Source organism: Oncorhynchus tshawytscha, linkage group LG31 (genome assembly GCF_018296145.1).
Source record: "Oncorhynchus tshawytscha isolate Ot180627B linkage group LG31, Otsh_v2.0, whole genome shotgun sequence".
NCBI lineage: Eukaryota > Metazoa > Chordata > Actinopteri > Salmoniformes > Salmonidae > Oncorhynchus > Oncorhynchus tshawytscha.
The window spans coordinates 10,461,169-10,477,213 of record NC_056459.1 but is presented as its reverse complement, the minus strand read 5'-3'; the positions used below and the strand labels follow the sequence as shown (position 1 = coordinate 10,477,213).

Here is a 16,045-nt window from a genome sequence, read left to right as displayed (position 1 = left end):
ACCTACTTTGTCAACGTAAGCACACAAGTATCTGGGATCACAATCAAGGAAGAACCGCCAGCCACAGACAGCTTATCAGTTACAGGGCTAATTGAACCCGAGTGATTTATGCCTGACACACTACCTACTGAAACTGTCCACACACAAATGGTTAATGTGACTGAAATTGTGCAAAGATGTTTTCCAGCCTGAAACGGTGCAGACGGACTCTGCCTTCATTGAAACGGTGCAGACGGACTCTGCCAGGGCAGAAACCCTGCAGAATGAAATTGTCCAGTCAAACTTCAATGAGACTGAAACCGTGCAGACAGACCCTGTCCTGACTGAAACAGTTTATGCAGTCCAGATAGACACTTTGCAGATGGAACCAGTCCACAGTGAAACTGTCCTTACCGGCATTGTGCAGACTGCGACTCTGCAGAGGGACCTAGCCCTAACTGACTGCACAGAGATAATTCAGACAGACATGTCAACCACCAATGAGGTATCCACAAATGACACTGTCAATGTGGTCAGTGTCCCCAGCTGCACTCAGGAAGTTGAACTTGACCTCACCCTTGACCTCAGCAATGATTTCTGCTCTCCGAAAGTGGTAAGTGTTTGCTTTTAGTCCAAATCTACCTAGTTAATGCCCTGAATCATAACTAACTCCAGCCTGTTAAGTCTTTCTGCAGTCTCTTGCCCTTCATACCAAACAAAATTGGAACTATTTTTTTATACATTTATTTTCATATAAACTCTTGTTGGTGTAGCGTATAGTGTAATGGTGTCGGAGTGTATTTAAACAATTTAATTTGAAGCATTTTCATGAATAATATGATTTATTTTTATTTAATCTGAGCGCTATGGCTGTCTCTTTCTCAACAGAACAGTAAAATGTAAACCATTTCTCTTGCTGTCATACAGGAGGAAGATGACAATATGGCTGATGTTCATGTCAGTGCTGCTGACAGTATTGAAGAGACTGGGTGCCAGGCGTCTGTTAGGCTTAATAGCAGGTGACAATCTTTCTATCCTTATTGTAACATTTGTCAACCAGAAAAACGGCACAAATCATTATTTTGGGCATGAATTACTTCAGTGTGATGGTGTGTAGCTTAATTGAGTTTGTACATGCATGCATGCATGCATACATCATATTGTGGGTTTAACCTCAGTGCATGGCTCTCTGTAGATTTCCCCAGGTGTCTTTGCTTTGGATGCCCATCCTTGACGCCCATGTTAGCGTCCCGCCAACCCGCTTCCGCCTCCTCCCAGGGGTCAAAGGGCAGCAAACTATCGTTCAGGTGATCCAGATGGACGCGCCGGTAAGGCCAACTTTCACACTGTTGGTTTGAATGTGTGTTAATATCACATTTTCTTGCTGACACTGGTTTTACACATCTTCCAGCAACCAGAGTCTCCTTGCGCCTCTATGTCGAGCCCAGACAGTCTGAGGAGCACCCAACAGCTACGCCCCCTCCTGGCCAGGAGGAAACACTGCACAGCATGTAGGATGTCAGGGAATCTCATCCTGTGTGTCGTGTGTGGACGGCGCTTCCACAGGGAGTGTCATGTTCCACCCATCTATTCCTTATCAACGTAAGCTTGTTTAATTAAACAGCTTAATTGCATTCTGAATGAGCAGTGATTTAAAAACATACAGTACCAGTTAAAAGTTTGAACACCTACTCATTCAAGGGTTTTTCTTTATTTGTACTATTTTATACATTGTAGAATAATAGTGAACACATTAAAGCTATGAAATAACGCATGGAATCATATCGTAACAAAAAAAGAGTTAGACAAAAAATATATATATTTGACATTCTTCAAAGTAGCCACCCTTTGCCTTGATGACGGCTTCATGACACACTCTTGGCATTCTCTTAACCAGCTTCACGAGGAATGCTTTTCCAACCGTCTATACTGAGCACTTGTTGGCTGCTTTTCCTTCACTCTGCGGTCCAACTCATCCCTAACCACCTCAATTGGGTTGAGGTTGGGTGATTGTGGAGGCCAGGCCATGTGATGCAGCACTCCATCACTCTCCTTTGTCAAATAGCCCTTACACAGCCTGGAGGTATGTTTTGGGTCATTGTCCTGTTGAAAAACAAATGATAGTCCCACTAAGAGCAAACCAGATGGGATGGTGTATCACTGCAGAATGCTGTGGTAGCCATGCTGGTTGTGTGCCTTGAATTCTAAATAAATCACAGACAGTGTCACCAGCAAAGTACCCCCACACCATCTCACCACCTTCATGTTGGGAACCACACATGCGGAGATCATCCGTTCACCTACTCTGTGTTTCACAAAAACACAGCAGTTGGAACCAAAAATGTCACATTTGGACTCATCAGAACAAAGGACAGATTTCCACCGGTCTAATGTCTATTGCTCGTGTTTCTTGGCCCAAACAAGTCTCTTCTTCTTATTGGTGTCCTTTTAGTAGTGGTTTATTTGCAGCAATTCGACCATAAAGGCCTGATTCACGCAGTCTCCTCTGAACAGTTGTTGAGATGTATGTTACTTGAACTCTGAAGCATTTATTTGGGCTGCAATTTCTGAGGCTGGTAACTCGAGTGAACTTATCTGCAGAACAGGTTACTCTGGGTCTTTCTTCCTGTGGCGGTCCTCATGAGAGCCAGTTTCATCATAATGCTTGATGGTTTGAGCTGCTGCACTTCAAAGTTCTGGACATTTTCTGGATTGACTGACCTTCATGTCTTAAAGTAATGCTTATTTGAGCTATTCTTGCTGTAATATGGACTTGGTCTTTTACCAAATAGGGATATCTTCTATATACCACAACTGATTGGCTCAAACGCATTAAGAGGGAAAGAAATTCCACAAATTAACTTTGAACAAGGCACACCTGTTAATTGAAATGCATTCCAGGTGACTACCTCATGAAGCTGGTTGAGAGAATGCCAAGAGTATGCAAAGAGTGGTTACTTTGAAGAATATCAAACAAATCAATATATTATATATTACTTTTTTTGGATGCCATAACTCTCCGCCACCATGGGGCACTGTTCACAATGTTTACCTCAGCAAACAGCTTGCCCACATGATGCTGTCTGCCATCTGCCCGGTACAGTTGAAACCAGGATTCATTCGTAAAGAGCATACTTCTCCAGCTTGTCAATGGCCATCGAAAGTGAGCATTTGCCCAGTGAGGTCGGTTCCGACTCCAAACTGCAGTCAGTTCAAGGCTTTGGTGAGGATGACGTGCATACAGATGAGCTTCCTGCAATGGTTTCTGTGCAGAAATTCTTCGGTTGTGCAAACCGTTTCATCAGATTATACATGGTCTGCATTTGTGAGGCCGGTTGGACGTACTGCCAATTTCTCTAAAACGACGGAGGCGGCTTATGGTAGAAAAATGAACATTATGAGAAAAGAGAAGAACCCGCACAATGCTCTTGCTAGTATCACTGCTCTTTATTAAGTTTACGTATCGGCCTCATAATTTAATGTTTATCTGGTAACAGCTCTGGTGGATATTCCTGCAGCCAGCATGCCAATTGCATGCTCCATCAACTTGAGACATCTGTAGCATTGTATTCTGACAACTGCACACTTTAGTGGCCTTTTGTCCCCAGCACAAGGTGCATCTGTGTAATCACCATGCTGTTTAATCAGCTTCTTGATATGCCATGCCTGTCAGGTGGATGGATTACCTTGGCAATGGAGAAATGCTCACTAAACGGGATGTTAAACAAATTTGTGCTTGTCATTTGAGAGAAATAAGCTTATTGGCTTTATGGAACATTTCTGGATTATTATTTTTTTCAGCTCATGAAACATGGAACCAACACTTTCTACATGTTGTGTTTTTATATTTTTGTTCAGTGTATATTATATGTTTTTTACTTTTATTACTTCAATAATTGGTTTCTTATTAGAATCTGTATTGTATATGGATCTCAAATGTGGGCCCCTGTGTGGAAAGAGGTTTCACTGTGGGGCCCAAATAAAGCATTGAGATTTCTCTCTCTGTATTGGCCTGATGTATGCAATACTGCTCTCACAGTGAGAGCTGGCAGTGTATGCTGTGCCGGGACAACACTGATCTGGCATTGCTGCAGGACTACAGCGGGACCGACGGGGGACTGTGTATGAGCCCTCCTGACCAAATGGTGAGCCTTTTTACTTTGTGGAGCATGTCTGGGCACGTCTGCTATCTTTCACTTCAATATGTGCGTCTGTGTACACACTTGACTGTGCATGCCCAGTTCTCTGTTTGAGCATGTCTACGAAGGTCTGGTATTGTTTACTGTGTCTGCTTCTAGTACTTATTGACCCTGACCCTATTTTAATGGAAATGATCTGATTTTTAGATCCAGGAAATAATTTTTCATTGAAAGAAACAAGGGTAGAGTAAAAATGTCAACCATGTATTTCTGATATGACTAGGGCTTAATTGGTTATTTTAACCCAGACTCATCCAACCCACAGTTCTTTTTTTTTTTTTTTTTTTTTTGTCTAGCCATTAAATCACTATTGCTTCTGTTAGTTTGCCCACTCAAGGTGTTTTGTCTATTGTACTCTAAAGCAGTGTTACCCAACAGTACATATTTTTGTTGTGGCCCCAGACAAACTCACCTATTCAACTCATTGAGGGCTTGATGATTAGTTGACAAGTTGAATCCGGTGTGCAAAAATGTGTGTTGGGGCTACAGGATGGACTGGAGTTCGGTAACACTGGTCTACAGTGTGGATTTGCTGGACCCTGTGTGTAAACCATCTCTTGCCCTTTGGGGTTAACCCTACAGAGATGTGAGTGCTTACTACTCGTCCTTTTATGCAGAAAGTGCAGCGTTGTCCTCTACAGACCAGCCAAGGTCATTGACAAGTGCAACTTACTGCATTTACCTTTACATCCTCAACATCCCTCTTAGTATTGTCATAGTGTTAGCTATTAAAATGTCACACATAAACAGACTTCATGTTTATTACCATGTAGGTTGCTGACAAATGACTAGTCCTTTTAATGAAGTATGACTTTGTTTTTCAACTGTGTGTTGAATATACTGTATACAATTGCAGTTTGATGTTAGTCGTATTGCTTTCTCTAGAGAAAAATAGTATTGATTCTCTTCCTCTCCTTAGCTCTCTTCCCGGTCTTCTCACAACATTGACATCACCATGATATGGGGAAGGTTGCTACGGAAACTGGTCCCCCCTTACTGCACCCCGTCAGAATTTGTGTCCGATGTCTGGCTTCTCCTCCACACACTGTTGAAGAGCGTGAAGGTGAGAAGACTCACGATGGCTGTGTCCATGTCTCAGCTCACCCTGATTTCCTATAGAGAAATGCATATGATGGCTACAGTTCCATATGTAGGCCCTCATTTCCAAATGACAACTGTTTTCTTTGTCAAAATCCCTCAACCCCTACCTTTTTACTTTACGAAACAATTAGTCAGAGCTTTGCATTTGGAAAGTCGTACTCTATTGCTCTCTTTAGTCATCAATAGTGATCTGGTTCTGTTGCTCTTTCATCACCCTTTCCTCTCTCTCACCATTCCAAGTCAGTGGACTGACTTCAGGCATGTTTTGGGAACGAGCTGGGCAAAACGTTGGACACCCTTCGCTGCTCGTCAATCCCCACCAAGGGGAGGCGGAACAAGAGGGGGACAAGGAGAAAGTGACCATGAGGAAGAATCCGAGACCTCTCGAGGTAGAGCGTGCAGGCGAAGACATTTCACGCAGGACGAAATGAAAGATAAAGAATGGGAAAAGAAGCCTGTCTTTTTATGTATTGATTTGAATTGCTTGCTGAACATGTTTGTACATACAGTTGCCTCCAAATATATTGGAACCACACTCATCTTTTAAAAATTCTGTTTTCTAAAATAACATTTCATTTTCTGAAAATGGGTTTTTGGCCGCAACTGTAGTTGGTTAAAAACATTGGGGATAAAGTGTTTCAAGTGTTTTTGTGTGTGTGCATCTTTATATTTCGTATCTATTTACAATAAACATTTTTGTGTGCATCTTTTGTGCATGTCTAAACTCAGTGAAAATCTTACTGGGCACTATTCAAACAGGACCATGGTATGTTAAATGTCAATAATATTACCACCACCGGGTGGCATTGGTCATCAGTAAATTGACTGAATGCAAAACATTGTTTACCCATTATATAGGTCCTCCTGTCTTTGATCTTATGACTGTACAGAGTGGGGTAACTTAATTGCAAGTTATTTTATTGTCTACTTGGTGTTTTTTTTTGGTAGACTATAAATTGTGTTCTGTTACTTCCAAGATTATGGTTTCATATGAATGTGTCCATTTAACTAAACTCAAACAACTGAATATGAAATTGATACATTTGAAGGTTTAGGGTATTATGCTATTCTGTACATAGCAGCGGAGCGTAAAGGGGCTGCAGTACCCCTGAAATATCTGAATTTTTATCACAAATAGTAGTGCACTGGGCCTTTTAATGTGCTGTATTTGTGGACCAATATAGCGTATGTAGTGCAGACCAACAATTTTTTTGTCAGCCCCCCCCCCACACACACTTAAATACAATCATAAATAAAAACGCAGCAAACTACTTACCGCTACTATGATTCTGTATTGTTAATCAGCTAGTTACGAAGTACTATATTAAGCGCATTGGCCTCTCATTGGCCCGTAGGTTTAGCCACCAGAGAACCGGGCCCGCCTACCCCTTATAAATTGACACGGCACAATCCCATATATTTTACACTGTGTATCCTCCACGTTGAGCAGACACGGAAAACGTTGCACCCTTTCAACAAATGGTTGTCTAACTAAATCCGCCACACGCCACTACAACAAAACAATGGAAGGAAGTCAGCAAAAAGTGGAGGCTAATTTCTTACTACTTGGAGCTGAAAGCGTCGGTAAATCTGGTGAGAATAATTTTAAAGAATCCTTAATGTTTTTGCACTTTTATTCATGACATTGACAGTCTTTGTGCACCATGAAGAGCATATATTTGTGGTCATTGAAATTAGACGAGTTATGGTGGCCAAATGCAACGAAGAATTTATTTCCTTGTGTAGTAGGGCTAATACATGTACTGATCAACATGTCTCATCAATTGCGCTATTTTCTGCCCTCAGCTCTCACGGTGCGGTTTCTCACTAGAAGGTTTATTGGCGAATACGGCGACATTGGTAAGTGCTGGTCTTTTGACTTGATCCATTGGTAATGCTATAATTGCGTTCATATCAAAAGGTTACAGTCGATCAAACCAAGTATATAAATGGTCCGTTATTTTTGCCTTTACAGAATCCATCTACAGTCATACTGACAGAATAGACGGACGGGATATCTGCTTTAATATCTGGGACTCACTTTGCCCTCAGGTGAGGCAAAACGTATAGCATTCGGGCTACATTATAATAACGTTATAATGGTAACAAAGACTTTGACTAGTGGACACTCCAACAGTCAGGGCATGATTGAGGTTTTCTATTAAACCATGAGGTTAAAGGGTTTACTAAAGGAATGTATTTTGTCTTCATGTGTTTTAGAATGATGAGGGCGCGGGACACATCAGCGACCGACAACTACAGTGGGCGGACGGTTTCATCCTGGTTTACAGCATATGTGACCGTGCCAGCTTCAACGTGGTGCGGCAACAGGTGAAGCGCATCAGGCAAGCCAAAAGCAAATTCCCCGGCGCACCTCCCATCGTCATCGTAGGGAATAAACGCGACCTCCAGCATCGCCGCACCGTCTCCAGCGAGGAAGGACGCCTCCTCACTCTTTCCACAAACTGTGGCTTTTTCGAGATCTCTGCAGCGGAGACATACCACGGGGTACAGCTGGTATTTCACGAACTGCTCGACCTTATCCGAGAGGCGAGGGCGCTCAAGAAGGGGGCAGCTGGGATCAAAGGTATCGTGAGAAGCATGTCCGCCGTTTTCGGGAGGAAGAGAACTGAGTAGTTCCAATAGCCTAATATGAGAGACACTGAGATGATAGTTCTGCGTCTAAACGGTCCGGGACTTGTCCGTGCGAGAAGTGGTTCGCTACGTTTCCATATTGGAATAGGTCAGTGCGGCCTAACTGAATTCACCCTGCTTGGATTCTTACTCAAATGAGAAGATTGACAATCAAATCCTGTCGAACGGGCCTTTGGACAATCTACTTACTGCAAAATAAATACTCTTGAGGTCAGCTGGACTAAAGTAGCATTACATGCCCTTAAATGTCCAATATATTAGATTGCCGTACAATGAATTGCCAGCTGTAAAGCAAATGGTATCATGTTTAAATGCCTGGAAGAAGTATTGTGGAAAACTTATGTGCAATAGACAATTTATTTTTCTTTACTAAACTGTATCAGTATGCAGAATGTTCTAAGGGTCAGGCCAGCTTGGCCTTGTCATTGGCACAATCCTTTTTTTGGACTGTTGACAATCTATGCAAGACAGATGTGAATGTGTAGCCGTTTCACTCATTATAATGGTCTGGTCATTAAACTTGCCGCCTCAGTTAGTATACGTGTAGCTTTGCTGTGTTTCCATATATGCCACCAGCATCACACTTCAAGGCATCTTGAAAGGCCAGCTATTGGGGGACCAATTCTCTGTTCATCTTTAGGATGTTCAATAGTGGCAATACCGTCTTTGTGTACTGTACATTTGATGTGTTCTAAGAATGCAGAGGCCCACTTTACTTTTTCACAGGGTTGTTGATGCACTGGACCAACGTCTTGTCTATTTCATTTGCTACTGATTCTATAAAAAAATAAATGGGAACTTTTCATGAATGATAACTGAAGTCATGTTTGTTATACAAGTCATTAGACTTTAAGTGTACACATTACAGATTTCCTAATAAAATGTCAAACAAATGCTTAAGTGCAATCTATTTTTTTTTAAGCTCTTTGTCAAACCATGCTGGAGATTTTTTATTTTATTCACTTTAAGAGGGGAACATCTTCTCACCCATTCTAGCTAGAGGTAAAGATGAACCAAACCACATCAGATCATCTCAACTAAGGTTTCCAAGGTTATTTGTACAAAAATCCATTCAATTCCATTATGTGAAGGGTGAAACAAATCAAACTTAATGCAAAACCATTTTGAAAGCATGAACATTTTGACATTCCAAAAAGTTATCCTTTATTGTGCTCTCTCACAAATCAGAAATCTCCACAAATCAGAAATCTGCTCCAATACAGCTCCAAGATCGCTGAACTGAGATCTCCAAGCCTAATCCCATAGAATCCCTATGGCGAAAGTAGCCAATCTAACCCCCAAGCTCCCATCAATGTTGACTTTCTAACCAAGGTCAACTACAAGGGAAATGCAGTCAATCATCCTGAAGTCTGTGCACTTAAACTCTGCACTTCAAAGCCATTTCCTCCACTGCATTCGATTGACCAAATGAAACCAATAAAAACTAACATCCTCATTCACAACAAAAGAGGGGAGCTTGTGCCACCTCATTGCCCCCTTGTTTACTCACAGGTTCACTCACACACTTGACCTGGCAGGATCAAAGTGTGGGATACTGACTGCAGCGTGATGACCATTGTGGCCAAGCGTGGGAGTTTTCCAGTCATAACACCTGAGCATCACGTGATGCCCCAACAGAAACCACATCTCAATAGCCAGATTGGCTCAAGGAGGCTATGTGGGTTGCTTTGCTAATGCTGTGAGTTTGCACATACAAACATCCAGCAGAAAGGATATGTAAGCAAGGTGCTGATGAGCAGTTGATTAGTAGAATCAGGTGTTAGTGTTTAGCAGGGCTGGAGCAGTAAACTGAAAACCCAGTAGTTTTCCAGGAGGAGGGTTCGCCACCCCTGTGGTGACAAGCAGTGGGGGACTCGATATTGACACAGCCCCCAGCGCTTCAGGCAGTCCCCACAGGTACTTCATCTTTATCAGTTACTGCTCAAAAGCTTTGTTTAAACCTGGTCCTGTTTCCGGATCTTGTCCACATTCTGATTGTGCATGGTGTTAAAATGTGACTTTTATATGTCCACTGTATACTCATTGTGACCAGATTTCCTGGTACCTCCCTCGATGCAAATGATTTGACAGATATTCTTTAAAAATATATATATTTATTTACTTTAAGAAATATTGGTGCCATAATGATCATTTAAATGGTTTTACTTTCCAGATCCGTCTACATATCCAGTGACAATGCGTGCCTGACTACCTCTGGAGGTGGGCATGAAGATCTGATCACATTCAGATCACAATGCGTCTTTTAATCGTCTACACCCGTCTTAAAATTTGGACTCAATCAGAATGTGGATCAGGATTAAGGATGCATGTTTCTACCAGGTGTAAACGGGGCTAAAGAAGCAAAGGTCCATGCCCACCTTCCATAACACACAGAGCCTCTCATGCTTCTCCATGTGTTCTCGTCTTTATCACCGCTGGTTGCCACAGGTTCACAGCGTATCGCTGCCTGTCTGTCCCCTGCCAAGAGGCCTATTCTTCACTGACAATCCTTGTTCAGGTCCCACTCCTCAGGCGTAACCACCCTGGGATCACTGGGTCTCCTCCAGGCTCTCCTTAACCTTTCCAATAAATGTATTTAAAAGAGAGAAGGAAGGGCGACTCTCAACTGTCTAAATGAGCTTCCTTCTCTCCTTGTGGACACACAATAATGCTGTATGAAAATACTATAGATACACTATATATACAAAAGTATGTGGATGCTATTTCAGCCTCGCCCGTTGCTTAAAGGTGTATAAAATCGAGCACACAGCCATGCAATCTCCACAGATAAACATTGGCAGTAGAATGGACTTACTGAAGACCTCAGTGAATTTCAAAGCGGCACCGTCATAGGATGCCACCTTATACAACAAGTCAGTTTGTCAAATTTCTGCCCTGCTAGAGCTGCCCCGGTCAACTGTAAGTGCTGTTATTGTGAAGTGGAAACTTCTAGGAGCAACAACAGCTCAGCCGCGAAGTGGTAGACTACACAAGCTCACAGAACGGGACCTCCGAGTGCTGAAGCACGTAGCACATAAAAAGCATCTGTCCTCATTTGCAAAACTCACTACCGAGTTCCAAACTGTCTCTGGAAGCAACGTAAACATAATTAACTGTTAGTTGAGAGCTTCATGAAATGGGTTTCAATGGCTGAGCAGCCGCACACAAGCCTAAGATCACCATGCACAATGCCAAGCGTCAGCTGGAGTAGTGTATAGCTCCCCTATTGGACTCAGGAGCGGTGGAAACGCGTTCTCTGGAGTGATGAATCACGCTTCACCATCTGGCAGTCCGACGGACAAATCTGGGTTTGGTGGATGCCAGTAGAACTCAACCTGCCCGAATGCAAATGTCAACTGTAAAGTTTGGTGGATGAGGAATAATGGTCTGGGGCTGTTTTTCATGGTTCGGGCTAGGCCCCTTAGTTCCAGTGAAAGAAAATCTTAACTCTACAGCAAACAATAACATTCTAGATGATTCTGTGCTTCCAACTTTGAGGCAACAGTTTGGGGAAGGCCCTTTGCTGTTTCAGCATGACAATGCCCCCGTGCACAAAGCCGAGGTCCATACAGAAATGGTTTGTCGAGATCAGTGTGGAAGAACTTTACTGGCCTGCACAGACCCTTGACCTCAACTCAATCGAATACCTTTGTGATGAATTGTAACACCGACTGCGAGCCAGGCCTAATCGCCCAACATCAGTGCCTGACCTCACTAATGCTCTTGTGGCTGAATGGAAGCAAGTCCCCGCAGCAATGTTCCAACATCTAGTGGAAAGCCTTCCCAGAAGAGTGGAGGCTGTTATAGCAGCAAAGGGGGGAACAACTCTATATTAATGCCCATGATTTTGGAATGAGATGTTCGACGAGCAGGTGTCCACATACAGTACATGACCAAAAGTATCATACACATCTCAACCATATCCCATGCAAATAATACTGTAAAACATTATGAATGCATGTCAATGGAGATAAGGATTAACTACAGGGATACTTCACCCAAATTACAAAAAGGCATATTGGTTTCCTTACCCTGTAAGAAGTCTATGGACAAGGTATGGCAGCAATCCATGCATTGGTTTAGTTTCCGTGACACAAATACTTTTGCATTTGTGGCACGAATCCCATTCAAGTCATGTGACCGATGTTAGCGTGTGACCGATATTAGGATTGCAGTCATATGTTGTCCATAGACTCTTACAGGGTAAGGAAACCAATGTGTCATTTTGTAACTATCCTAGGAGGGAGGACCACACTTGTATAATGCACGTCATATACAGTACACTGAGTTTACCAAACAGTGGGAACACCTTCTTGATACACACGAAAAACTATTCAGCGTGAGAAACTCAGCAGCGTTGCTGTACTTGCCAAACGGGTGCAGCTTGCACCTACTACAATACCCCTTGTAAAGGCACCTAAATATTTTGTCGCCCATTCACCCTCTGAATGGCACACATACACAATCCATGTCTCAATTGTCTCAAGGCTTAAAAATCCTTCTTTAACCTGTCTCCTCCCCTCCATCTACACTGATTGAAGTGGATTTAACAAGTGGCATCAATAAGGGATCATAGATTTCACCTGGATTCACCTGGTCAGTCTATGTCATGGAAAGAGCAGGTGTTCTTAATGTTTTGTATATTCAGTGTACAGTTCAAGCACTTGTATTTCTGCAACCTACACCAGGGTTATCGTGGGCGTCTCTCGCCTGAACAAATAGGTCGGTATGTAGAAGGAAGTACTATGAGTACGTCATACTGCATACAGTATGTAGCTACCACAGCTTCTGCCATCCCATTAACATTGTCAATGGAGACCAACAGTGATTTTTATTTGAACCTTTATTTAACTAGGCAAGTCAGTTAAGAACATTCTTATTTTCAATGACATTCTAGGAACAGTGGGTTAACTGCCTTGTTCAGGGGCAGAATGACAGATTTCTACCTTGTCAGCTCGGGGATTCGATCTTGCCACCTTTCGGTTACTAGTACAACGCTCTAACCACCTGGCTACCTGCCATGATTCGGGGACTATACAGCTCTGGCAGGGTGGGATTTCCTTTTTTATTCTTTTTATTATTATTTTCCCGAGGCGTTTGCCTGTTGCATACAAACGTGATAATACTTACATGTAAAGTACATCCATACAGTATGTAATGGTAATGTATCTGGGGGAGGTTGGTAGGGCAAATGTGGCTATTGGGTTAGGGGTTCTGAGCCGATGCGCAAATGACGTTTTGTGAGGAACATTAGTTTAGAGCATTGTCTCCTGTTATGAAATCCACTCCGTGACACCCCCCGGACACGTGACGCAAGCAACAACAAATATTTGTCTCTTTAGTGCTTCAATCAGTACTAATGAATATGAACGTGGAGGCTCATGGCAACAACAACACCATCGTTGACACTTATCTGTAATGAGTGGGAAGGATCGTGTCGGTTGGAGTACAGGTTGGTGTGCCACACAGAGTGAGAGCTGCCACGATGTCATCGTTGTGGGACGGAATGGAAAAGGGAAACTCAGTGTCCATGGCAACCAGGGCTGTCACTGTTGCCGACGGTCTCTCGCCCACGCAAACGCGCCCACGCCATCGAGATAGCAAGCACCGCCGGGAAGATCCCACAGAATGAACTCTACTTCCGATCAACAGTGGGGGGTTGGGAGGTTAGGGGCACGTTGACGAGAGAGAGTGGGCGTCTTTTTTTCTAAAAGACAGCGAGGATTCTCCGGAAGCTCCAGTGGTTTGACCTGTGCCAACGAACAAGGAGCACAGAAACACACCTCGCAGCTTCTTTCAGGCATGTCGTTAACACACACAGACACACAGAGGACCCCCCCCCCACACACACACACACCCCCACCCACCACGGCCTCCTCTCAGTCAATGACGCTGGCACACAAGGCCGGAGAGACCAGTTTGTCTGTGGTAGATATGGCTTTTCATTCACAGACCGGATGTGGAGTACCAGCTGCTTGAGTCATGCAAGTGTCCAGGACCAGCCAGAGGCTTACATCCCCAGCTATTGGGGGGTGGAGGAGGGCGAAGGGTTCTTGGATATGTCTGGGATTGAGGGGCAGCAGATGTTCACATTGCCAGTAGACCTCCGGTTGTATGGAGAGAAAGTGGGATTTAGAGAGCACAGAAATTTGATTACTGGCTGTTATCTAATAAGGCCCTAGGGAAGAGGAGGCTAACACAGACGATATTGGCCTGTCTTGACCATCACCGGTGACCCTAGAGAGAGAGTGAGTGTGTAAGTGTGTGGGTTAGGGAAAGCAAAGGAAAACCTAAATTATTGTTTCTTATTGGACCAGCCCAGGTTGTCCCACCCAGTTTCATTTTCACTTGTTCCCGTTGGTGCCCAATGAACATGACCCAGGCCAACTGCATTGTGCAACTGGGACCAATCAATAATGACCAGACAGCAGGCAGGCATCAACAACATGGATGACATCCATGTCAGTACCATTGGACACGTAGTAAAACAGAGCAATGTCCAGTCATGCCCCTCACATGTCAATGTGAAATCCATTTAGAAAGTTCTTGCAATCACACAAAAGAAACCGTTTTAGGGATGCATAAGAATGGCCATCCACACTCTGACCTTCTACCCAGCCAGCCGAGGAGGACGGCTTCCTTCCAAAGGAGATTGTCCTTCCCACTGGGCACAGATGTCAATTCAACGTCAATTCCACAATGGTTTAACGTAATTGAATTGAAATGTGGAAACAACGTTGATTCAACCATAGTGTGCCCAGTGGGTTGCCACTGCTTGGTCGTTGGTGCTTTAAGTCTGGGTTGTTGTTTTAAACATGTAACAATTGTGTGGGGTAGGGCTAAAGACCTATTCATGATTCCTGCATTTTCACAGACCCTGTAACCAAAATACAGGAATCCGATTTGTATGAATGGTACTCTGCTTTTTACAGGTAAAGCCATTCACACTTCCATTGTTTAACACCTCCCTAATTTGAAATGCAAACACCCCCCAACCCGGCCCCTCCCAATTTGCAAGTTACTTACTGATTTGTATAAAAGGGGTACACCTGCAAGAAAGTGGTAAATAAGGGGCTGTTTGAATGGGGGTCATATAAACATTGTCTTTTGTTTTTCTGTCTTGGTAATATACCACATCTACAGTCTGAAATGGGTATCTGAGATCACTTTCCCCTGTAATGACAAAAGGAAACTCTGAAGAGGAATGACAACAGGATGCTGACTAAGCATATTTGCAGCACAAGTGGAAGGTACACACACACACACACACACACACACACACACACACACACACACACACACACACACACACACACACACACACACACACACACACACACACACACACACACACACACACTGTGGAGTAAACAGATCACTCCAAACACTCTCTCCCGGTGTACCTGAGGGCCTCTCTCCAGACACATGAACAGATTGTAGTGCCCCTCCAAATAAGATTGGCCTATAGAGACCCTGCCTCACTCTCTCTCAAACATAAACACAAACCCACTCCCAAGGTGAGTGGAAGACGGTGAAGTAGAAGACAGGATATTAATGATTAGGTTCCTATTGGTCTGTCTCTGATGCACGGAGAAGATGAACTACCTGTGTCAGTGTGTCCTTGCCATGTGTCTTAATGTGTGTGTGCGTGCGTGTGTGTGTGTGAAAGAGAGAGGTCCATTGAGAGGGAGTGTGTCTGTAACTATGAGTCTATTATTTGACTTCCTCCTCCCTGTTCAGACACACCTTATCTCCACTCCCATGTTTTTTACAGGACTTGACCTCTCACCTTTAGTGATTGGCTCCTTGAAAGGTATTTGTTGGGTAAGTGTCTGACTCCTGAGATATAATCAGGACACCTCAGTTACTATTGAGCTGCCTGATCTGCAACTGGGCCAGGGGAGGCTGGTGGGAGGCGCTATAGGAGGACATGCTCCTTGTAATGGCTGGAATGAAATGAATGGAACGGAGTCGAACGTGGTTTCCATATGTTTGATGTGTTCGATACCATTCCATTACTTCCATTCTAGTCTTTACAACGAACCCATCCTCCTATAGCTCCCCCCACCTGCCTCCTCTGTTCTGGGATGACCCTTGACGTGTGACCTACA

General features: G+C 43.6%; 2 protein-coding genes across 3 annotated transcripts; both read left to right on the top strand.

Annotated features, from left to right (window-relative positions):
• The first annotated feature begins 354 nt into the window (after positions 1-354).
• On the top strand, positions 355-5,984 carry LOC112229734 (tripartite motif-containing protein 66-like). 2 transcript variants are annotated; one of them, XM_024395732.2, is made up of 7 exons: positions 355-592; positions 907-998; positions 1,175-1,307; positions 1,391-1,581; positions 4,019-4,124; positions 5,098-5,241; positions 5,520-5,984. In XM_024395732.2, exons 1-7 carry the CDS (start codon positions 362-364, stop codon positions 5,529-5,531), a joined length of 909 nt encoding a protein of 302 aa, XP_024251500.1. In that variant the 5' UTR covers positions 355-361; the 3' UTR covers positions 5,532-5,984. The 2 variants fall into 2 exon arrangements, with proteins under 2 accessions (XP_024251500.1, XP_042166428.1); XM_042310494.1 differs by lacking the exon at positions 5,520-5,984 and adding an exon at positions 4,668-4,764 and having other exon boundaries at positions 5,098-5,215.
• Positions 5,985-6,688: 704 nt separating this feature from the next.
• LOC112229273 (ras-related and estrogen-regulated growth inhibitor-like protein) lies at positions 6,689-8,821 on the top strand. The gene is made up of 4 exons (XM_024395106.2): positions 6,689-6,872; positions 7,086-7,139; positions 7,255-7,331; positions 7,500-8,821. The coding sequence occupies exons 1-4, from the start codon at positions 6,803-6,805 to the stop codon at positions 7,914-7,916; spliced, it is 618 nt and encodes a 205-aa protein (XP_024250874.1). The 5' UTR covers positions 6,689-6,802; the 3' UTR covers positions 7,917-8,821.
• The last annotated feature ends 7,224 nt before the right edge of the window (positions 8,822-16,045 follow it).